This window comes from Zalophus californianus, chromosome 4 (genome assembly GCF_009762305.2).
Source record: "Zalophus californianus isolate mZalCal1 chromosome 4, mZalCal1.pri.v2, whole genome shotgun sequence".
Lineage (NCBI taxonomy): Eukaryota > Metazoa > Chordata > Mammalia > Carnivora > Otariidae > Zalophus > Zalophus californianus.
Window position 1 is genome coordinate 105,236,534 of NC_045598.1, and position 24,581 is coordinate 105,261,114.

General features: G+C 40.6%; 1 protein-coding gene and 1 pseudogene across 8 annotated transcripts in view; both read left to right on the forward strand.

Moving 5' to 3' along the window:
- GABPB2 (GA binding protein transcription factor subunit beta 2) overlaps positions 1 to 20,056 on the forward strand; it is a 29,180-nt gene extending 9,124 nt beyond the window's left edge. For 4 of the 8 annotated variants that reach the window (XM_027605398.1, XM_027605431.1, XM_027605415.1 and 1 more), the window contains 5 exons: positions 1,678 to 1,816; positions 8,039 to 8,155; positions 10,165 to 10,350; positions 16,695 to 16,822; positions 16,971 to 19,709. In XM_027605398.1, coding sequence (XP_027461199.1) covers positions 1,678 to 1,816; positions 8,039 to 8,155; positions 10,165 to 10,350; positions 16,695 to 16,822; positions 16,971 to 17,270 — 870 coding nt within the window. In that variant the 3' untranslated portion in view covers positions 17,271 to 19,709. Of the gene's footprint in view, positions 1 to 1,677; positions 1,817 to 8,038; positions 8,156 to 10,164; positions 10,351 to 16,694; positions 16,823 to 16,970; positions 19,710 to 19,944 lie in introns of those variants that run through there. The other 4 variants (XM_027605423.1, XM_027605449.1, XR_003522047.1 and 1 more) reach the window with 3 other exon arrangements.
- A 660-nt stretch (positions 20,057 to 20,716) lies between these two features.
- On the forward strand, positions 20,717 to 20,801 carry LOC113917847 (annotated as a pseudogene).
- Positions 20,802 to 24,581: the final 3,780 nt, after the last annotated feature.

A 24,581-nucleotide genomic window follows, 5' to 3' on the forward strand; every position in this document is an offset into this window, starting at 1 on the left:
TCTAGGCTAGAAAAAGAGCAAATCAGTGACATAGAGGTGTGAAAGGATATGGAATATTCAGGAAAGAGTAAGTTCTGTGACTAGAGATTGATCAAGGGAAGTGGAGTTTGGGTGTAGCAGGAGCTAAGCCTTAATGATTAGGCTGGGTTTTGAATGTAGGGGTGTTACATGGCAACGCAAAGGAGTTTGGACTGTTTGGTGGGCAACGGGGATCCAATAAAACCTCTAAATACAAGATTGAGATGATTCTTTTTTTTAAGTAGACTTCATGCCCAACATGGGGCTTGAACTCATGACCTTGAGATTGAGTCCAATGCTCTACCGACTGAGCCAGCCAGGTGTGCCCCCCCACACACTTTGTTTTAAGATGATTGATTGGACTGTGGTATGCAGACTGGAGAGAAAAGACACTTATGCTAAATCACCATATGGTGACTGACTAGGTCAGGCAAGAGCCAGTGAAGGCTTGAATTAAGGAAATAATAGTGGAGGATAGAAGGGGGCTGATTCAAGAAGAATTTAACAGTAACCAGAAAATGAATAATCTGTTTCAATTGAAGCTCTTAGTCAAACAGATAATTATATGTAAAAAATAGGTAGCCGTTTCTGCTGCATTTTCAGGGGTTTGTTTATTCCTTTTTTCTGACTGATGGTTCTATATAGTCTGGTTGTCTTCTTTAGCCTTCAACTCCTTATTTAGAGCTCTTTTGTAATTGGACTTCTTAAGTAGATATCATGTTTGTAGAAAACTGCTTCTGAGGGGCACCTGGGTGGCTCAGTCATTAAGCGTCTGCCTTCGGCTCAGGTCATGATCCCAGGGTCCTGGGATTGAGCCCCGCACTGGGCTCCGTGCTTCTTGGGAAGCCTGCTTCTCCCTCTCCCACTCCCCCTGCTTGTGTTCCCTCTCTTGCTGTGTCTCTCTCTGTCGTAAAAAATAAATAAATAATCTGGCACTCATTTATTTGTTATATATTCTCGTAGGAATTTCTTCAGTGGCAAAATGGAACAAGTAGTTGGACAAAACTCTGGAGAATATTGTTCTCTGTAGATTTGCTGCAGGGATCTCCTGCTAGCACATTGACCTGTATATAATTGATCATAGAAAGTTCATGCTGGAAATTACTTCTTAGGCCGCCCCCTCATTTTCCAAATAAGAAAAAACAAGTTCCAGACAGGTTAAGTGGATTGTCTAGACGTTTTCGCAAATAATACACTTTTTTTTGCAAATGATAATACTTTTTCTTTAAATTAGAAATAAACTTGGGAGAGGCGCCTGGTGGCTCAGTCGTTAAGCTTCTGCCTTCTGCTCAGGTCATGATCCCAGGGTCCTGGGATCAAGCCCTGCATCAGGCTCCCTGCTCAGCGGGAAGCCTGCTTCTCCCTCTCCCACTCCCCCTGCTTGTGTTCCCTCTCTCGCTGTGTCTCTCTCTGTCGAATAAATAAATAAAATCTTAAAAAAAAAAAAGAAAGAAACTTGGGAAAGCAACCTAACATCTTTGTTGCCCTGGTCTGGAAAACAAACAAACAAAACAAAAAAGAAAAGCAGTAGTCTTAATGAGAACTCTGAGCCACAACTTGTTCTGCTCCACAGAGCATTGGGGTGGGGGTGGCCGTTCAATAACTGTATAACTAGGGCTAACAAGTTCTGACTTTGAAATATCCTGCCTTGTTTTGTAGGAAGCAATGCAGAATCAGGTGAATGCTAATCCTGAGAGAGCCAGCCCTGTGACTGTGGCTGCCCCATTCATCTTCACATCTGGAGAAGTAGTCAACCTCGCTAGCCTTGTTTCTTCAGCCAACACCAAAACCACCTCAGGTAGTAATCTGATAACGTGGCATTTATTTTAGACTTAAAATGAACAGGACCCCAGTTTTTCCTGTGAGATGCATTCATACCCTGTCTGATACCCACTCATTTATTAAAATATTCTCCAAATAGAAGATTTATAATAGATTTTAAAGCCAATGCATTTATTCTTCCTGGGGGAAGGGGAGATCATACACAGGGATTACACCTGAGTGCTTACTGTATTAAAAGTAAAATATTTTACAGATTAATCTGTATGTGACCGCAAAATGAAAACATAAGGGTGCTTCAATATGGTACCACTAAGGAAAATAGTTAAATATTCATAGTCTAAAACAGTGACAAATAAACCAGAATAAATGTAAATGGGTGTTGGAGTGCTGATATAAAAGAGGTACATGTGATTATTTGAATAAAGTGTAAGAGCTTTGATTTGTTCTTGGGAACGTAAGTAACAACAAAATAGAGAAAAGCACATTTTGAGATCTGTATGTTTTTAACAAAAACATCTATCGCAAAAGGAGCAAACTGAGCTATTTTCAACATTTCTTTACAAGTATTTGTTTTACAATGAGGGAATTTGTGTCCTCGTTTAAATAAATTTTCCAACTGACTCAATTTCTTTTTCTAACTTTCACTTAAAAATAAGACACTGTGGGGCGCCTGGGTGGCTCAGTCGTTAAGCGTCTGCCTTCGGCTCAGGTCATGATCCCAGGGTCCTGGGATTGAGCCCCGCGTCGGGCTCCCTGCTCCGCGGGAAGCCGGCTTCTCCTCCCACTCGCCCTGCTTGTGTTCCCTCTCTCGCTGTGTCTCTCTCTGTCAAGTAAATAAATAAAATCTTAAAAAAAAAAAAGACACCGTATTCCTAGTTAAGTTTGTATAATATCAAAGAAAGATCTTGAGTGAAGTGTTATTATTGAGGGGCAGTGTGGCAAAATAGAACAGATAACAATGTACATAAAATTTTACATTCAGTACTGCATTCAAATACTGGTTTATTAATTGACCACATGCTTGACCTTGGGAAACCTCTTACTTCTCTAAGACTTCTTTACTTTTTTACAAAATTGGGATATAATAATACCTACTTTGGACTTCAGTAATAGCTAGTGTTAAATGAAAATATAAGTCCTCAATGAAAGTTTATTCTGTTATGCCCTCAAGGGGGCAGTAATGACCTTCATTTTATAGGCCATCAACTATCATTTAAAAATCACTGTGATTTGCTTTCAGCTTGATAATTCAAAAAGTTTAGGTTAAATATACATATACTCGTAATCAGAACATTCACAGACTTTTGGATTTGTTGTGGTTCAGGCCACAGTGATTAGAACAAGTACCTTTATAATCCAAAAGTCTTTAGAAGCCAGTAAAGTTATATGTTCACAAACATGTAAAAGGAGCTAGAGTTGGTAATCTAACTATTCAAATTCTTCAGACCCTGATCTGAGATGATAAGCAAAGTTGAAGATATTTAGGATATAGCTTCTTAGCCTTGGTTCCCATGGGCATATATCATGTTTGTCCTGTTGCTTTTGGCAAACCTATTGTTTCTCTCTTCGGGATGTTGCCAACTCCAAATTAAGATTGCTAAACCACCACATAATAGGGCTGATCTCTCCAGTGTCATCTTACCCATGAAACTGTTCTACCTACCTCTCCCTTCAGGGGAGATAACCAATGCAGATAAAAGAAAGGAGAAAAGTTTTAAGACAAATTCAGGTTGTATTATTCAGCTGGGTTAAAGGATTTTCTTTTCCTGAACAGTGGGTGGGTGGCTGTTTTTTTCCCATTAACCAGTTTTTTTATTTTTTTATTTTTTATGTTTTTGAGAGAGAATGTGTGCAGGTGCGTGTGCAAGCTCGGGAGAGGAGGGGCAGAGGGAGAGGGAGAGAGAAAATCCCAAGCAGGCTCCATGCCAAGTGCAGAGCCGGACGTGGGGCTTGATCTCACCACCCTGACTGAGATCATGACCTGAGCCGAAATCAAGAGTCGGATGCTTAACTGACTAAGCCACCCCCCTTTTCTCCCCATCATCCAGTAATTAAAGAAAAAAAATTTTTTAAGATTTTACTTATTTATTTGACAGAGAGAGCCAGAGACCACAAGGAGGGGGAATGGCAGAGGGAGAGGGAGAAGCAGGCTCCCCGCCGAGCAGGGAGCCCAACGCGGGGCTGCATCCCAGGCCCCTGGGATCATGACCTGAGCCAAAGGCAGACGCCAAACCAGCTGAGCCACCGAGACACCCCCATCCAGTAATATTTTTAAGAATTAACTGAAAGTATCCTAGGATTATCATTTTGATGGATATTTTTTATAACAAAATTCATATTATAAAGTTTGCTTTCAATTTTCCATTTGTGACTAAAGATATCACTGATCATCAGTGCTACCATCAAACTGCAGTGGTTCAGAAAGGCAGACTAAATTAAACATTACTCAGGGCAAAAAAGAGTTATGGAGATGAATTTCCTATTTCTGTAGGATCATAAGATGCGTTCCAAAGTCAAATATAAATAGCTTTGTATTGGTTCATAAAGAGTACAGGCTTTGTGGAATCTAATGAATTGAGTTCTAATCTGGAGTCTGACATTTACTGCCTGTGTGACCTGGGCAAGTTACTTAGTTTTTCACCAACTCACTGAGATTGCCTAGCCTACCATAGCACACTCCCCTAAATCCTGGTATGAAGAGTTTCTCTAAGCCACATTCTGAATAGGTAGCAAGAGTCATCCCTGATAATGCCATTTTAAAACAACAGCATCCATGTGCATTTTACTTTATTTGGTGTTGGGTCTTATATTGAGGAGAAGGAAGCAATTAATATTGTTTAACAATGAAGTACCTAATTTTCCTAAAATTCACTGGGCTAAGTCTAAAGAGGTAATTTGTATCATCTCTTTTCAGTTTCAGCTGTGTATGTCAGAATATTAGACCCAGTTTTTCACAAATGTTCTTTTTTCATTTTGCTGTTAAGGGGAAGCTGGGTGAGTCATTATGTCTAAATCAAAGGGAGAACACCCTTAGCTTGGTATCATTATGTGCTAAAAAGTATACAATGTTTTCTTTCTTTTTTTTTTTTTTAGAATTTATTTATTTATTAGAGGGAGAGAGAGAATGAGAGATAGAGAGCACGAGAGGGAAGAGGGTCAGAGGGAGAAGCAGACTCCCCACTGAGCAGGGAGCCCGATGCGGGACTCAATCCCGGGACTCCAGGATCATGACCTGAGCCGAAGGCAGTTGCTTAACCAACCGAGCCACCCAGGCGCCCTACAATGTTTTCTTAAGAAGCAGTTTTACCCAGCTATTCTACTTTAACTGAATGACCTACCTGATGTTTGGCCTACTTGAACTTTAATTATAACAGCCCTGTTGTTTATATTTGTGTGTGTGTGTTTTAACTGTGGTAAAATAATAACCTTGTTTTTTGATTGCTAGTGAGTTATTGTCATATATATTCCAACCTCCTTGAGGGATATATATAAAAATATATATAAAAATTGCTTGTTCCTTTTTTGTTTCATTTGTGAGTTCTTATGTCAGTGTTTGGTATGATAAGCTAAGTGATGGGAAAAGCATGAATTTAGTAGAAACATTAGGGAATAGGCTATAGCTGGATCTTGCTTTGCATGAAGTCATTGGATAGACATAGATTCCTTTCTGGAGGTCAGGCACTGTGTTCCACTCAGACTGATTGGTTCCCTGAGTATTTTATGAGAAAATTAGAATAAAACAGAGTTATCATCACTATCTCCACTGTAATCCCCCAATGCCACTATCATCCAGAAGCTAGATTAAGATCATTTGTAGTTGGGGCGCCTGGCTGGCTCAGACTGTAGAGCATACAACTTTTATCTCAGGGTTGTGAGTTCATGCCCCACATTGGGTGTAGAGATTATTATTTTTTTTTTAATTTTTTTTTCGATTTTATTTATTTGAGAGAGAGAGACAGAGATAGTGAGAGAGAGAGCACAAAGGAGAGGGAGAAGCAGGCTCCCCACAGAGCAGGGAGCCCGATGCGGGACTCGATCCCAGGACCCTGGAATCATGACCTGAGCCGAAGGCAGACGCTTAACCGACTGAGCCACCCAGGCGCCCGGGTGTAGAGATTATTAAAAAAATAATAATAAACTTAAAAGAAGATAGTTTGTAGCTATTAGGAGTACTATACAAGTGATCTACTTTTTGAAATTTAAATTTATAAACCAGTTAAATTACTTACATTAATCATATCAGAAAAGGATTCTTTGCTCTTTGGATGGATTTATTATAAGGAGTGTTAAAAAGGAATTTCCTTAAGTATTTTTAAGTATTTTACAGATAATTGGCTTTTTGACAGACAAAAGGCTGGAAAGAATCTTTAAGCATAGTTAGTGGGAAAACAAAAATTGAGAGTACATTGGGGCACCTAGCTGGCTTAGTCAGTAAAGCATGCAACTCTTGATCTTGGGGTTGTAAGTTTGAGCCTCACATAGGGTGTAGAGATTAAAATATAATCTTAAAAATATATCTTAAATATAAAAACCTTAAAAATAAAATCTTAAAAAAAATTAAGGGGCACCTGGGCGGCTCAGTTGGTTAAGCATCCGGCTCCTGGTTTTGGCTCCGGTCATGATCTCATGGATTGTGGGATCAAGCCCCACATCAGGCTCGTGCTCAGTGTGGAATCTGCTTGAGATTCTCTCTCCTTCTCCCTCCATCCCTCACATGCGCACATGTTCTCTCTCTCTCAAATAAATAAGTAAATCTTTAAAAAAATTAAGAGGGGCACCTGGCTGACTCAGTCAGTGAAGCATGCAACTCTCGATATTCGGGTTGTGAGTTCAAGCCCCACATTAGGTGTAGAGCTTACTTAAAAAAATAGAACCTTAAAAAAAAATTAAGAATACATTTAAAAAGAAGATAAGTGTATCACTCAGAGTCCAGTCAGGAGACAAAGCTACATGGTGATTTGTATAATTTTATTATAATATATGTATAATTTCTAAGATACCTAAACATACATGTACAATTTATAAAAAATTATTTGTAATAGTAGATTAACTAAGAGGTAAAGAGAGCCCTAAAGAATACAGGAATAACCAGTATAGGGAGCAGCCATTACTTCTGTATGACAAAACTTAATTTCACGCTGTCAAGAAATATTGATAGGGTCCAGCTTCAGTATGACAAGGCAAGGCAGAGAAGGGTAGATTTGGAGCTGAGAGGCAATAAATTCACAACTGGCACAGAAGTATCTTCAAAATTATAATGAAAGACATATAGGGAAATGCAATTCATTTTATAAAAGTTAAATTTATGCAAAACTGTCAAGTAATGCTTTTGGTTCATAAAGTTAGGCATGCCTGTTGCCAGATCTAATGTACTTTCCTCCTGGAACTTAGCTGTAAGAATAACACACAGATACAAGAAGAAAAGGTTATAAAAAAGCACATCATGACAAAACTAAAGTAGGTAATTATTTTTAGCATGAATCAGTTGTACTACTCTTTGATGTTCAATAAACTAAATGTCCGGCTTTTAACTGTCCTTGCATTAGAGGTCATTCTGAGTCTTCCCACCTGTCTAGCTGATGGGTAGATGCAGTATGGTAGAGTAAAGCCTGCGGGGTCTCTTCCCTCAGCACCACCTAGTTTAGGGTAAAGCATGCTTTGTGTGCTTACTGCCTGCTGCCAGGGAGAACTCTGTACAGCCAGCCTAGGGAGTAGGCGGCACTCTTGGTCTGTTGGCTCCTAATGCTCAGCACTGTCAGTGCTGAAAAAGTGAGCAAAAGGGAATATAGTGGCTCTATACTAAGTATATTACCTTAATCCACTTTATTTTTTTATTTTTTTTAAAGATTTCATTTATTTATTTATTCGACAGAGAGATACACAGCGAGAGAGGGAACACAAGCAGGGGGAGTGGGAGAGGGAGAAGCAGGCTTCCCGCAGAGCAGGGAGCCCGATGCAGGGCTCAATCCCAGGACTCCGGGACCATGACCTGAGCTGAAGGCAGACGCTTAACCATCTGAGCCACCCAGGTGCCCCTACCTTAATCCACTTTAAAGGAAAACCTTTCTAAACCAAGAGTGTTAACACCATGATCATTGGTTTATACCAGTTTGTATTGGAGAGGAAGGGGAAGGACATTAGAATGAAAAGCTGAGTTTTTGATTTAATAAAAGCCATTTTTAGTTAATCTCCATTTATTCTGTCTGTCAGACCTCATTTACCTTTTTTACCAAAATAGGTGACCCCCATGCCTCCTCAGCACCACACTTGTCAAATTCCACCACCTCAGTGCTGGCCACCCTTGCAGCTCTTGCTGAGGCATCAGCCCCCTTGTCCAACTCCCACAGAGCCGCAGGTAGGTAAGGGATATCTGCTGGGTGAATCGCCATTTCTTCTTTTGTTTTTACATTTCCAGCAGATTTAATTTGCATGAAATATTAAAAAATTATGGTTAATTAGAGACATCTAGGAAAGAGGAATGTAGAGTCATTGAGCATCAGAAAGAAAAATCACTAAGCAATAGAATCAGATGGCTGAATAATATTAGAGAATGGCTTAGTTATTTCTTCGTATTTTTGTGGTTTCAAGTTTGTTTGCCCTGACTCCAGTTGCTTCAGATTGAAATGTTTAGTCTTCTACTAGCAGATTATTTGGGAAATACTCTATGTTGTGTTTTGACTGATGCTATCATAGACTGATTCAAAATAGCAGCTTAGATACGTTGTATTTAAAGCATCAAAATACGTAGGACTGCTATGTCTCTCATTGTCATATTCTGTATACTTCAGGGTGGCTTGCTTTTATTTTCACTGGAGATGATATTTTGGCATTTCCAATGGAGTTGGGCAGATATATGCTATATAGTGGCCTTCTGATATACAGAACAAAAAAGGTTCAAGTCACTTAGCCAGAGCTGGTAGCCTGTGGGGAGAAGGCTCAGGGCTTCATATAAGTAGGGGCAGACAGTCATAGGTAGGGCTAAATTGTCATCTAGGAATCTTTCTGGAGCCTTCTGACAGTCTGCTCCATTATAAATGAAAGCAGATTGTTCTGATTTCTTTCTGTCATTGACATTTGGGTGGTGAGAACATTCCTCCGATTCTGTTTTTCCGACTGGCAGTAATCATAAAGATCTCTACTCAAACATGTATGAGTGAGCAGCATGACAGAGGGAAAAGCAATGTATTAAACTTGTGCTTGTTATTTTGATTTGCTTTTTGATTTTGGATAAATTACTTAACTTCTCCAGGTTTCAGTCTCTTCACCTCTGGCTGAGGTTGGATGGTTGGATCAGATTATCTTTTGAGGTCTTTTCAGCTATAACATTTAACTCTTCTTTGTTTTTAAGAGATGTGAATGTTCTATTTCCATTAAACCACCTGAATGTGTCTTATGTGGATAGTCCATATCCCGCTTAGTACAGAGTTCTACCTGTGAATCTTTAGATAGAGAAATTCTGTAGTGGAATAATAGGAACTTTTTTCCTAATAATTATTGGGGATATTGACTAACCAAACTGAAAATCTTTTTTTTTTAAGTTTTATTTATTTAAGTAATCTCTACACCCAATGTGGGGCTTGAATCACGACCCCAAGATCAAGAGTCACATGCTCTTCTGAGCCAGCCAGGTGCCTCCCCCTTTTTTGATTACCAAACTAAAAATTTTGATTCAACATAATATATATAAAGCTCTTAGAAAGGTATCGGGTTACACTGTAAATAGTCAGTGTTAGTTGCTGTTAATTTTATTGTTTGTCAGATGGGAGAAGCCACCTGCCATTTGTGTCTGCCATTGTGCCATTTGACTTCATCAGTGCTTTGTCTACTTGACATTTTATTTTGTTAACTCACTATTAAATACCTCCATTTTCTTATAGAAATAGATCTACTCTGCAATTATTTTTCTAAGCTCCATAGATTTATTTAGTCTTTTAAGATGCTTCTTGAAAAAAGAATTCCAAGATCAAATATGCTGGGGAAGCTCAGTGTATCTTATGCCCTGTTGGAGAATCACAGTGCTCATTAGCCTGTTGGGGTTTCTCATACTTTTTACCAAACAAACAAACAATTTAAGCATATATAAACTGGCATTTTGAAAGTGTATTTGTGCATAGAACCCATCCTTAGTGAAGGGAGTTAACATCTCAGTGAAGACATTTTAGAAAATACTGTTCTATTGCATTCACTATTTTCTTTTCTCTTCCGACTTAGCATTGTTCACTAGAGTTTGCTTTAGAAACTTAAATCTAACTTCTTTTTTCAAGTTTTCCTGTCCCTGATATAATCAGTTTCAAGGAGGCTGAAATTGTTATACTCCTATTTTTTAAAACGCTGAAATTTCAAATTCATTTTTGTCATCTCTAGCTAATTCAGAGGAAATTATAGAGGGAAATTCTGTTGACTCATCAATCCAGCAAGTGGTGGGGAGCGGAGGCCAGAGGGTCATCACCATAGTGACTGATGGAGTCCCTCTGGGTAATATCCAAACTGCAATCCCTACTGGAAGCATTGGCCAGCCATTTATCGTAACTATGCAAGATGGACAGCAAGGTGAGTTATCCCATTCAGAGAAGTGTTTATGAAAAGATATGTTAGAGTGTGCCTGGGTGGCTCAGTTGGTTAAGTGACTGCCTTCAGCTCAGGTGATGATCCTGGAGTCCGAGGATCGAGTCCTGCATCGGGCTCCCTGCTCAGTGGGGAGTCTGCTTCTCCCTCTGACCCTCTCCCCTCTCATGCTCTCTCTCATTCTCTCTCTTTCAAATAAATAAAATCTTGAAAAAAAAAAGAAAGAAAGAAAAGAAAAGATATGTTAGACACTCCATATTCCTCTAAAAATGAGGCATTGAAGTAACTAGTGGGACTAAAAGAATGACAGATGCCAAAATGGGTCCAAGAAAAAAAGAAACGGATACTAGGCTGGCAAGGCCTAATTTCCCTAATATATTTAAATTTGTGAGTAAAAGCCAAAAGTCTGGTAGAAAAAAGAGGAAATTGTAAGAACCGGTAGTTTACAGAAAATACTGGTGGATCTTAAATATATGGAAATATGTTCAACCTACTTCATACATAGCAAGGGAAATGCAAGTCATTTCTGCACTGAGATACCATTATAACACTGTGTTGTTAAAGGTGTGGGGAAATAGGCACTCATAAATCACTGACTGGCTCAGTCAGTAGAGCTTGTGATTCTTGATCTCTGAGTTGTAAGTTGCAGCCCCACGTTGGGCGTAGAAAATATTTAAAAATAAAATCTAAAAAAAAAAATCACTGCTGAGAGTGTAAATTCATGTATCCTCTAAAGAACTGATTGCAATATCTATCAGTATTTTTTTTAAGATTTTATTTATGAGAGAGAGAGAGAGAGTGCATGCTCTCAAGCAGGGAGGAGGAGCAGAGGAAGAAGCAGACTCCCCACTGAGTAGGGAGCCCGACATGGGGCTCATTCCCAGGACCCTGAGATCATGACCTGAGCCAAAGGCAGACACTTAACCAACTGAGTCACCCAGGCACTCCCAATATCTATCAGTATTAAAGATACACATACCTTTTGGCTAAAAAGTTCTTTTCTAAGAATTTATATTCACACACACAGAAATGAAATATATACTAAGTTATTTGTTACAGCATTATTTGTAATCATCCAAGATTAAAAAGAACCTAAGTAGATGTTAGCTATACTTGTGGTGAACATAACATAATGCATAGAGAAGTTGAGTCACTGTGTTGTACACCTGAAACTAATGTAACATTGTGGATCAACTATACTCCAATAAGTGAAAAATAAAAAGAACCTAAGTATATGTCAGTAGGGAACTTGGATAAAGAAATGGTACACCCATACATTGGAATACTACACAGCTATTGAAAACAATGACGAAATGCCTTATATACTAGCATGGTCTCATCCCCAAACCATATTGTTAAGTGACAAGAGTAAGATGCAGAACAGTGTGTAGAATATGCCACATTTGTATTTTTTTTTAAGATTTTATTTATTTATTTGACAGAGAGAGAGACACACAGGGAGAGAGGGAACACAAGCAGAGGGAGCAGGAGAGGGAGAAGCAGGCTTCCCGTGGAGCAGGGAGCCCGATGCGGGGCTCGATCCCAGGATCCTGGGATCATGACCTGAGCCGAAGGTAGATGCTTAACAACTGACCCACCCAGGTGCCCCTACATTTGTATTTTTTAAAAAAAGGGGAAATATATGTATATTTGCTAATATAGTCATAGACTTAAAACCATCTCTGAAGGAACATTCAAGAATAACGTTGATAACATTGGTTGCCTCCTTGCTTGTGCTGTCAAATAAATAAATAAAATCTTTTTTAAAAAGGGGGGGTGGTGCCTGGGTGGCTCAGTCAGCTAGTTAAAGTGTCTGCCTTCGGCTCAGGTCATGATCCCAGGGTCCTGGGATCAAGTCCCACATCAGGCTCCCTGCTCAGCGGGAGGCCTGCTTCTCCCTCTCCCGCTCCCTCTGCTTGTGCTGTCTCTCTCTTCCCCTCTTTCTCTGTCTCCATAAAATAAATAGATAAAATCTTTAAAAAAAAACAAACAAACAACATTGGTTGCCTCTTGAGAAGGCACCTGAGTAGCTGGGGATGGATGGGAGACTTTTCACTACATATGCTTTTATAACTTTTATATTTTTTAAATTTTAAACCTTATATTTTTAAAGATTTTATCTATTTATTTGAGAGAGAGAGATAGAGGGAAGAGGCAGAGGGAAAGGGAGAAGCAGACCCCCCTCTGAGCAGGGAGCCTGACTCCGGGCTTTATTCTGGGACCATAAGATCATGATCTGAGCCGAAGGCAGATGCTCCACTGACTGAGCCACTCAGGTGCCCCATAACTTCTAATTTTTGAACCACATGAATGTATTACTTATTCAAGAAATATATCAGTAATTTTTTTTTAAGAGAAACTAATCATTACCACCTCATTCCCTAAAAATACTGGAGTTTGGGGGCCCCTGGGTGGCTCATTTGGTTAAGTGACTCTTGATTTTGGCTCAGGTCATGATCTTAGGTTGGTGAGATTGAGCCCCTCCTTGAGCTCCATGCTGGGCATGGAGCCTGCTTAAGTGTCTCTCTCCTGCTCCCTCTGCCCCCCTCCTATTTTGCTTGCACTCTCTTTCTCTCTGTCTAAAAAGAAAAAAAAATTGGAGTTTGAAAGAGGAGGGTTGGTTTATTGCAATTGAGTCACCAAAATTTTGACTTGGCCTAAATAATGATGGGGATTTTATAATTTTCAAACTATTTAAATTGGTGGATCTTTGTAGCATAGAAAGAAAAAGTACGCATTAAACCTGTATAATTGGGGCACCTCGGTGGCTCAGTTGGTTAAGCGTCTGCCTTCGGTTCAGGTCATGATCCCAGGGTCCTGGGATTGAGCCCCATATTGAGCTCCCTACTCAGTGGGGAGCCTGCTTCTTCCCTCTCCCTCTCCCTGCTCATGCTCTTGTGCTCTCGCTCTCTGTGAAATAAATAAATAAAATCTTTAAAAAAAAAACCCTATATAATCCAAGTTTTGGTATCATAAAATCTTACTAGTTTTATTTGGAAATATACTATTGATGTTTTTGTGAATATGGTTTAAAGTTTTGGGGCTTCATTGGGTAGGTGAGAAACTCTTAATAATGGAGTTAAATGAGAATGGAGTTGTTTTGAGAGGAAAAATATTTGAGGTTTTACACTACTTTTTAGAAGTGTATTTAACCAGGCACAAAGAAGGAAAGCTGAGATTTTGTGAATTATCTGCAGGAAGTTTTAAAATCCCGACTAAACTGCCTTTTCCATTTAGCAGGTATCTAAGCTGTTTCTTATTGCCATCAATTGATGAATACCCAAGGAATACAAGCTAATTTTTAAATCAACCAAACCAAATAACTATGTAAATTTTCTGTTTTAAACAAAAATCATAATGTACCCTAAAACCTAAATAGAATTTTAAACTTTTTTATTTTGTGATCATTATAGCTATGTGTATAGTTTGTTTTTTTAAGTAGGCTCCATGTCCAGTGTGGAGCCCAGTGCGGGACTTGAACTCACGACCTGAGATCAAGAGCTGAGCTGAGATCAAGAGTCAGACACTTAACTGACTGAGCCACCCAGGTGCCCCAGCGTGCACAGCTGTGAGAAATAATACAGAGAGATCCAGTGTACCTATCACCCAGTCTCCCCCATAGGTAACATTTTGCAGTAATACAATATCACAGACAGGAAATCGACATTGATGCAATTCACCAACCTTATTGAGATTTTTCCAGTTTTATATGCATTCATTTATGTGTTTGTGTGTGCACTTAGTTCTATGCAGTGTAATACAATGTAGATTTGTGTGAGCACCACCTCAGTCAAGACAAAGAACAGTTCCAGGGCACCTGGGTGGCTCAATTGGTTAAGTATCCAACTCTTGGATTCAGCTCAAGTTATGATCTTAGGATGGTGAAATCAAGCCCCATGTGGGCTCCACAGAGTGTGGAGTTGGCTTGAGATTCTCTCCCTCTCTGGTGCACTTGCCTCCCCGCCTACCCCCTGCTCTCACGTGCTCATGCTCTCTCTCACTCACTCTCTAAAAAAAGAGAGAGAACAGTTCTGTCACAAGGATCCCTCATGCTACTTTTATATACACAGCTACCTCCCTTCCCACCCCATTCCTGACCGCTGGCAACCACTAACTCATTTGTTTTCTACCTCTATACTTTTGTCATTTCAAGAATATTATATAGGGCGCCTGGGTGGCTCAGTCGCTTAAGCGTCTGCCTTCAGCTCGGGTCATGATCCCAGGGTCCTGGGATTGAGCCCCACGTCGGGCTCCCGGCTCAGCTGAGAGCCTGCTTCTCCCTCTCCCTGCTGCTCTGCCTGCTTGTGCTCTCTCTCTCTCTCTGTGTCAAATAAATAAATAAAATCTTAAAAAAAAAAAAAGAATATTATATAAATGGAATCATGTAATATGGAACCTTTTGAGATTGGTTTTTCTTCTCTCGCATAATTCCCTTAAAATCTATCTGAGTTTTTGTTTTTATCAATAAGTTCATTCCTTTTTATTGCTGAATAGTATCCATGGTATGGATTACCACAGTTTGTTTAACCATTCATTGAAGGACATTTAAGTTGTTTCTCATTTTTGGCTATCTATGAATAAAGCTGTTATGACCAATAGTGTACATGTTTTATGGGAACATAAATTTTCAGTTCTCTGGGATAAATGCCCCAAGGTGCAATTGCTGGGTTGCATGCTAAGTACATGTTTAGTTTTGTAAACATGTCTAATTTTGTAAATAGTTTGGCAGAGCACCTGCCAAACTATTTCCTAGAGTTACTGTACCATTTTACATTCCCACTAGCAATTTATGAATAATCCAGTTTTGCCACATCCATGTCCGCATCTGGTGTTATCACTATTTTTTTTTTAATTTTAGCCATTCTGATAGATGTGCAGTGCATTGATGTATTTGTTGACCCTTTTCTCATTTGTCTACAAAAGAGAAATAATTAAATTGGATATAGTGAATGGCAAACTGCTTTCATGTGAAGTTTCTCAAAAATCTTATGTAAAGTGCTCACTCCGCAGCACATATACTAAAAAAATAATCTTATGTAAAGACATTAGGCCTTCATTAGACAAGTTACCCTCAAGGAATTGTAAGCTAATTGGCCATAGCTTTTAACCTAGAGTTAGATTTCTTTATTTTAGAGAAAGAGAAAGCGAGCGTGTGTGCAAGCAGGGGTGGGGGTGCGCAGAGGGAGAGAGAGAAACGTAAGCAACCTCCACACTTAGTGTGGAGCCCAGTGCAGGGCTGGATCTCACCAACCCTGGGATCATGCCTGAGCTGAAATCAAGAGTTGGACGCTTAACCAACTGAGCTACCCAGGTGCCCCTAGAGTTAGTTAGACATCTTTTTTTTTAAAAGATTTTATTTATTTGAGAGAGCGAGAGAGCACAAGCCGGGGGAGTGGCAGAGAGAGAGGGAGAAGCAGACTCCCCACTGAGCAGGGAGCCCAATATGGGGCTCAATCCTAGGACCCTGGGATCATGACCTGAGCTGAAGGCAGACACTTAACCAACTAAACCACCCAGGTGCCCCCTGAGTTAGACATTTGTATACAAGAGCCTCAGACCTGGGTGTTAACTGCATGGCTTCCAAATCTGATACTCTAATCTTTTCTGTTTCTCTCTCTAGGGCCATGCTTTACCTGTTGATTCTAAAATCCAAAGAGAGGGGTGCCTGGGTGGCTTAGTCGATAAGTATCTGCCTACGGCTCAGGTCATGATCCCAGGGTCCTGGGATCGAGCCCCGCATTGGGCTCCCTACTCAGCGGGAGGCCTGCTTCTCCCTCTCCCACTCCCCCTGCTTGTGTTCCCTCTCTCACTGTGCCTCTCTGTCAAATAAATAAAATCTTAAAAATAAAAATAAATAAATAAAATCCAAAGAGATTATGAATAATAAGATTTCAGCTAATGTATTTCAATTTATTTTGTAATTTAAAGCAAGCAGGGGTGCCTGGCTGGCTCAGTCGGTAGAGCTTGCGATTCTTTTTTTTTTTTTTAATAAAGATTTTATTTATTTATTTGAGAGAGAGAATGAGAGAGAGCATGAGAGGGGGGAGGATCAGAGGGAGAAGCAGACTCCCCACTGAGCAGGGAGCCCGATGCGGGACTCGATCCCGGGACTCCAGGATATGACCTGAGCTGAAGGCAGTCGCTTAACCAACTGAGCCACCCAGGTGCCCCAAGAGCTTGCAGTTCTTGATGGGGGAGTTGTAAGTTCGAGCTCCACATTGGGTGTAGAGGTTACATAAAAATAAAATCTGAAAAAAGAATAACGCAGACAAAACCTCTTTGTTTTACTATGTATTCATCACCTCCAATTGGTGTCCTTTGGCTTGTAGTTCTAACTGTACCTGCTGGTCAGGTTGCAGAGGAAACTGTAATTGAAGAAGAGGAAGAAGCAGAGAAGTTGCCTCTGACTAAAAAACCACGAATAGAAGAGATGACAAACAGTGTGGAGGAGAGCAAGGTAATGTTTTTAGCAGCAGTAGAGAGAAGAGAAGGAATCAAAAGCCAAAACTTTTAAGGCCTGAACCCTTCTTTATGTTTTTGTCTGCTCTCTGGATAATCTGGAATCAGGAATTCTTACCTGGTGGTGACATGGTTTACCTTTACAGGAGGGCACTGAAAGAGAGCTGCTCCAGCAGCAGCTCCAGGAGGCCAATCGAAGAGCTCAGGAATACCGACACCAGCTCCTAAAGAAAGAACAGGAGGCAGAAGAGTACCGCCTCAAGCTAGAGGCCATGGCCCGACAACAGCCCAATGGAGTTGACTTCACCATGGTTGAAGAGGTGGCGGAGATAGATGCTGTAGTAGTTACAGAGGGGGAGATGGAAGAGAGAGACACGGAAGTGACTGGGGCAGGAGGGACCGTGGAGCCTCATCCTGGAGTTTCCTTGGAAACTGTTTCATCTTAATGTGCAAGGGCCACAACTTGTACTCTGTCCATCTTTTTCCTCTTTTTAAAAGAAAATACAGAGGACAGACATTGTATAAAAATTAAGACTGTCCTTAAGAAGAAAACTATAGCAGGGTACAGTGCTTGGGCTCAGGAAGGCTTGCTCTGCAGCTGGAAAATGCAAAGCCAAATTTAGGGAAGACTTTTGCGGGACCAAAGGAACAAGGGCCAGATTTCTCAGCTCACAGCATTGCTTTAAGCTTAGAGGTAAAAGAATGCTGGATATTGTGGGTTGTTTCTTAAACAACTGGCTTTGTATCAGAAGATTTTAAGATAACATTCCTAGTAGAGACACACAGAGCCTTTAATGAGTGTACCATCAAGTGACCTTAAAATTTGCCTTAGATTTATGACGTGTACCTGGTAGAGAAGAAAACTAACCGGGAGGTGGACTAGAAGCAAGCTTTTGGGAAGAGAAAGAAATATATTCCACTTCCAAAGGAGCAGGCATTCCCTTCTATCCTGAATTAATTTCACTGAAAAGAAATTGGTAGTTGCCTAACTCTGCATCCATTATGTGTCCATAATTCAGATGCCAGTTTAAGAAACTGAAGTGGAATATTTAAAAACTGGAAAGGAAAGAAAACTTGTTTATGTGGGAGAAGTGTATGTAAATCCAAAATCCTCCAGGCTGTGCTTTCACAATGCTGGAAAGTGGCCAGAAAGAGGCTTGTGAGGTTATGAAACAATCTGGTCTTGAGATACAAACTTTGCTCTGGCTGGATTTTATAAAATTGAAATCAGGAGGATAGTCTGTTGCTACAACTTGCTTCCAAACATTTATTTCTATAATATCAAGCTTTAATAACAACTTTTTAATTTTATAAAATTTTGTTGAGTTTTCGAAGTGTGCCTTTCTGTGGAGCTTACATGGTATCCTCTTCATTGCAAAAAAAGTCAGGGGAGGGGTGAGTGCTGCGGGTGTTGGTGGAGTTTTGTTTCCGTTTGACTTGGGATGAGCAAATGGTTGTTTCCTTAAGGTTGGGTTTTGTGCAGAGCTTTTGTGCCTTTTAGGTGCTCAGTGTGTGTTGGCAAAGGGAGTGAAAAACTAGAAGTGCCATAAAGTAAGGAACCAAAAATTCTGGCTCAGTGACTTCATCTGCCCGACTTCCTTCTCTAGCACGATGCCTGCTCCCTTTGCCTAGACACTTCTGGAAAGTGTTTTGTTGCTGGGTTTTCTTTGTGCACCAGTTTGGAGTTTTTTCAAAATAAAGGGGATATGGATGGAGAGAGAGAGGTTGTGGAGAGGTTACATTACAGAAGTTACTGTCTTTGAAATTGGGCCCCCATCTTTCTAGACCTGCTTGCTTGCTTTATTGTAAATTAGAAGAAGAAACCAGAGGATGTGCCAAGTAAACATTTGAATGACTGTTTAGAATACGGTTTTCTTAATTAGCGATCATGGGGAAAACATACATTTTTAATTTGGAATAAAACTTGACAATTAACATGGTTCTATTTACCTTGATTAGTGAAGTAATTTGCTGTTTTCCAGAGGTGCAGAATCACGTGGGACTCAAAATAGACCTAAAACAACTCGCCAAACCAAATTTGACAAACAGAATTGGTTATTAGAGGCTTATAAGCAAAAATACCAGTTTGAAATTAATCTTGGCTACTGGCCACCTTAACTAGGTTTTCTCCATAAACTTGAGAGATTACTCTTGGTTTTGGGGGATGACGAGAAGCCTAGGTAAGGGCTAGTGTGAAATTGTGCCATCTGCTGTCAAATTGTCCTTTTTCAGTTTGCAATGTTTTTCTTTTCTCTGAGTCCCTTTGTGAACCAGGTGCTAACAATAAGCTGCTATTGTGTGCCATTTCAGAGCCTTAGTTTAACTATAGAGATAGAGGGACCAAGTGTCATTTTAGATATGTTTGGTTTATGTTCTTTGTGTATCTATTGACTTTAATTCCTTCCCCCCCACCCCTTGCCTGTTAAGGGGGTGGAGGTTAACTCTGCAGAGGATATCCAGGCCCAGCCCCCTCTCCCTCTGGGGTAGCTTCTGACTAGGGGCAGGAGTTGCCATCCAGCACTCCCTGCTGAGCATACGGCACTCCCTACTGTTTTGGGGAACTGTTCAGAAATTCTTATTCTCTTTCTGTAGGAGGCTGTCATTCTCACCTAGAAAAATCTCTAATACAGTCCAATCATTTTTGATGATGGGGTCTCTGAGATAGGGAGTTGGGTCAGGGAAAGAGAAAAGAGAAATGTCTGGAAAGGGAAGAGTAGCAAAAAGGTATTTGTTGTTATTTACTTGAAATACCTTTTAGCATCCCAGAGAAGAGAAATAGGATTTGATCCCCAGTTGTTTTTTTATTTTTTTTTAATTTTTTAATTTTTTTATTTTTTGACAGAGAGAGACAGCGAGAGAGGGAACACAAGCAGGGGGAGTGGGAGAGGGAGAAGCAGGCTTCCCGCGGAGCAGGGAGCTCGATGTGGGGCTCGATTCCAGGACCCTGGGATCATGACCCGAGCTGAAGGCAGACGCCTAACAACTGAGCCACCCAGGCGCCCCTGATCCCCTGTTCTATTGCCATGGAGAAGATGGCAGGTCAGGATCCCTTGAACTAGTCAGAAGTTAAGTATTAAATGCATTAATGGCAATACCATTTTATGATTTTGCATCTTTCAGGATCAGCAATGGAAGTTGGGAAAATGTCGCTAGATCTTCTGGGTTGATGGATCCCAACTGGTTTATTGGTGAGATTGGATTACAGAGAATCAAATAACAGGTGGTTCAGAATTGGTACTTAAGCAGGAGAAACCTGGAACCTAGGATGATTGCCTACTTTAAAATAAAGCTGCTTTAACAACATCAGTATTAATTTATGAATTTTAGGTTCTACATTTGCATTTTGGTCTTAAGCCTTCCCCGAAAAAAAGAGAAAGAAAGAAGTCCTAATATTTCTGTTCTTGTTCTTAGCTTCAGGGAAATTACTTATAAATATAAAATGTACAGTTCCCTTCCTATCACTACCTCTATGGGATCTTTTAATTGTAGTGGCAGAGTTGAGGTTTCTTAGTGGAGATATGCGAGAACTTGACTTTAGGTTTTCTGTTTTGAACTCAGTGCCTTAAAAGATGTTCTTTTTCTCTGTCAGATCCATGTGTAGTTATTTTTGGCTTTGGCTTTCCCCCTTCTTCAGCCTTACCATTGCATTATTAAAATTTTTGTGTCTGCTCAGTAATGTTAGAAATCTATGGCATGCAAAAGTACTTTCTTTCTTTATATTGATGTAAGAGAAATGAATTTACCAGAAGGCTCTATAGTCAAAGTTAGGTATTGCGTGACCAGGGCACTTCTAATACCCATTTGCTGGTTGCATATTGGTGTGTACATTTATAAATACATAAGGATTTTCCCACTTTTTGTTTATTTAAGGTTCAGCTCTAAAGTACCTGGTATCGCTTCTCAGCCTTTTGGCTAAGATCAAGTGTAGTAAAGTACCTGGCATAACCTGGAAATATTTTCATTTCATTAAACACTTTAAAGAGGGCTTCTGTGGCTTCACTAAAGGGGCTGAGGAAGAAAAAGCTTTACTTTGGCCCTTCTCTGAGAGGTGTGCTCTAACTGGTGTAAACCCCAAGGAGAACCAGTATGTGGCTTTACAGAGATTTGTTTAGCATATGGTGTGATGACACCATGGGAGCTAAACGGTTCAGAGCAGTGTCAGGGGTAAAGCCGGAGCAGCCTTTCTCAGAGCAAGCCTCCTTTGCACTCCTATGGCAGCGGTTTTCTCTTACACCTCAGAACAGGAAAGAAACCTTAGATAAAGGGGTCAGGGCACAAGGAGCAGGCATTCTGTATATCTGCTTTCCCAGGTTAGAAATCTCATCTTTTTGAGGAAGCTTGTGTGGCTCTCTGCTAACAAACATCATTATGGACCTCCAGAGCTAGATTTCAGGCATATAGTGAACTCCTCCCAAAAGTTGGATATTGAGTAGAAATCGGTTTTTATCCAAATTTACTGGAGAATGGCCTCCTTGTGCAGACATCTCTGTATGGCCAGAAAAGGAGCTTTAGAATGGAATATATGTCAGCACCACCTATATGCTGTTCCGGGCTCTCTATCTCCATTTTATGTGATGAATATTTTCGGAGTGGGTACTCTGTTTCCTATGCCAATATATTTAATAAGAGAGCAGGAGTAAAAAGGATGAATTTGACTTAAGTGTCTTTGAGCCTCTGTTGCTGCCTTTTTTTTTCTTGGAGCCTCTCTAGGATTAGTGGGTGGGGTGACATTCCTAGACTCTACAGTAGCAATTTGGCTGGTTAATGGCAGGAAATTGTGATTCCCTATCTCTCTCGCCCCCCACTTTCCCCTCTAAACTACTTCTGCTTCTGTGACCCCATTGTTCTTATCTCATTGAGTCTTTCCCAGGGACTAGAACTTCATTAGTAGGTCATTTCTAATCTATGGGCCTTGTCTTTCCTCTTTCCACTCCCCTCCTTCCCTATTACATGCATTTTCTGTTTATTCTGAAGTGGTTTGTTTCTGAGAATTAATCTAGGTCATACCCTATATCCTGTGCTTCCTAGTTGGTTTCAGGCATCATGCTTGACCAACAATAATGACTGCAGCTCCCTTCTCTGGCTTTGTCCTGTGGCCTGTCCTCCTGACAAGGGCCATTTATGTTGGAGGAGGAGAGAAAGAGGGTAGGTGGGGTGCCTAGATTCTTCTCAAAATGTCCTCAGTTTTTCAGGTTTTCTGACAGCTTTATGTACAGTGTGTTTTAGGAAAACTTAAATATACTTCTCTTTTTTTATTTAGGATTTTAATAGGGTTTGATTTTGATGAGGAAGGGTGTGTGGGGGGGTGATCATTTGTGTGTATATACACTTATACAGATCTATATTATATATATAATTTTTGTACTATCATTTAAAATAAAGATGTTTCTTAATAAAATGTCAAAGTCTTACCATTTCAGAGTGTCATTGAAAGTTTTTTCCATCTCCTGGGCAAAAATTGTACCTAGTCCCTGATCACAGATAAATCTCATAGGAGGTTTTCTCTGTCTCGCTGAGCTGATGAGGGTGGAGCGGGGGAAGGTGTGTTGTGTGAGGGTCTTCTTCCCCACTGTGGTCTCTTCTAACCTTTTCACGCCCTCTGCGTTTTTCTGGCCCGAGCCCCTCCTGGTCACCTGAAGTAGGCGGAGCGAGTGGCCGGAAGGGCTGAAGTGAGAATGGAGAGAGCTTTAGACCGGTTTGTTAGATCTACATCTGCCTCCCTTCTGCCAGACCCCACTCCCTTCCCAAAAGCAGACAACCAGGAGAAGAGCCCAGCAGCTGAAGGAAATGACTCTGTGCCTTGCGTGGGAGTAAAACCGATGCTAAGATAGGTTTGGCAGGGAGGGGGTGGGCCATCGGGTCAGGGAGGCTCGGAAGTAGATTTGCTCTGCTGGCCCCTCAGCTATTCTTAGTTAATAAGGTGCTTGCTGCTAGCGCCGTCCAATTCAGCATATATTTATTAAGTAAATGCGGGTAGCAGTGTGGTTGTAGCACAAACCCCACTGATATCCAGGGCTGAAGAACCTCATCTGGCTGACTAGATGGGGTCCTCATCGAGGGTATAGTGTTCTCAAAAGCTGCTCCATTGGCAATAAGGATGCCTTTCTTCAGTAAAGGAGGGGAATACCAAAGTCAAAGACATATAAGCATCTGTGTTCAACAACTAGACTCTCCAAGTCAGTATTTAGGAAATTGAACATTTACCATGTACTAGGCTACATATAGATAATTGCTTTTTGGTAAATACATATAGTCAAAAAATCCATTATACATATTAATAAGGTACATCTGGCAGAGTACCTCATAAGTGCGTATACAGTCTCTGCTCTGCTGAGAGGAAAAGAGCAGGCAAAGAAAACAGAAATAAGAGCAGGGGCTTGAGGAGGCTTGAGAAACAAAACTAAAAGTCTTACTGAATTAAAATCCTAGTAAGAGAAATCATCAGGAATGTGGGAAAGTTGGAAGGGAATTGGGGAGATAGGAACCCAGAGTTCTCTGAAGGGTAATATTCTTAAAGGATGGGAAAGAAACATGAATGAGGGCAACTTTCCTAAGATTTCCTCTGTGAAAATGAGCCCTTTACTTCAAGGAGATAAGTAGGTAGAAAATACAAGAGAAGGTTGAAGTGGGAGCAACTTAGTGATAACCACACACCTATGTAGGGTTTGTGCAAGGTATCTGATAGGTAATAGAGTAAGTTTGTTAAGACTATAGGGGATACCTTAAAAAAAAAATGGAACTGGGTAACTGGGAAATTAATAGTAATGCCCAGTAGACAATTTAAATGTATGTGTTATAAAAATGTTTTTCGGGGGCACCTGGGTGGCTCAATTGGGTAAGTGTCTGCCTTCGGCTCAGGTCATGATCCCAGGGTCCTGGGATTGAGCCCCATGTTGGGCTCTCTGCTCAGCAGTGAGTCTGCTTCTCCGTCTCCCTCTGTGATCTCGCTCACTTTCACTCTCTCTCAAATAAAATGTTTTTTAAAAAAATGTTTTCTTAAGAAAAAGACTGTAGGGGCGCCTGCGTGGCTCAGTCAATAAAGCGTCTGCCTTCAGCTCAGGTCATGATCCCAGGGTCCTGGGATCAAGCCCTGCATTGGGCTCCCTGCTCAGCAGGAAGCCTGCTTCTCCCTCTCCCACTCCCCCTGTTTGTGTTCCCTCTCTCGCTGTGTCTTTCTCTGTCAAACAAATAAATAAAATCTTTTAAAAAAAGAAAAGAAAAAGACGGTAAAGGACCCCTGAGCAAGGTGTGAGGCTGCACTCTGCTTCCATAACCAGTCCTAAAGTTTAAGGAAGTTCTTACTGTAAAGGAAAGTGATATTTGAGGAGCCAATATTATAAATAATAACAGTAGCTTCTATGCCTAAAGGTTTTTTTTTTAATATTTTTTGAGAGAGCACAAGCAGGGGGGAGGGGTAGAGGGAGAAGCAGACTCCCTGCTGAGCGGAGAGCCCGACGTGGGGCTCGATCCCAGGACCCTGAGATCATGACCTGAGCCGAAGGCAGATGTTCAACCAACTGAGCCACCCAGGCGTCCATTGTTGTTGTTTTTTTTTAAGTAAGCTCTTCACCTAATGTGGGATTTGAACTCATGACCCAAGATCAAGAGTCACATGCTCTACTGACTGAGCCAGCCAGGTGCCCTTCTATGCATTAAAGTTTTGTTATATGTCTGGCATTGAGCTCAGCATTTTACATACACACAACGATACCTATCTTGCAAGGTATGTATTATCTTCAGACTATAGATTAAACACA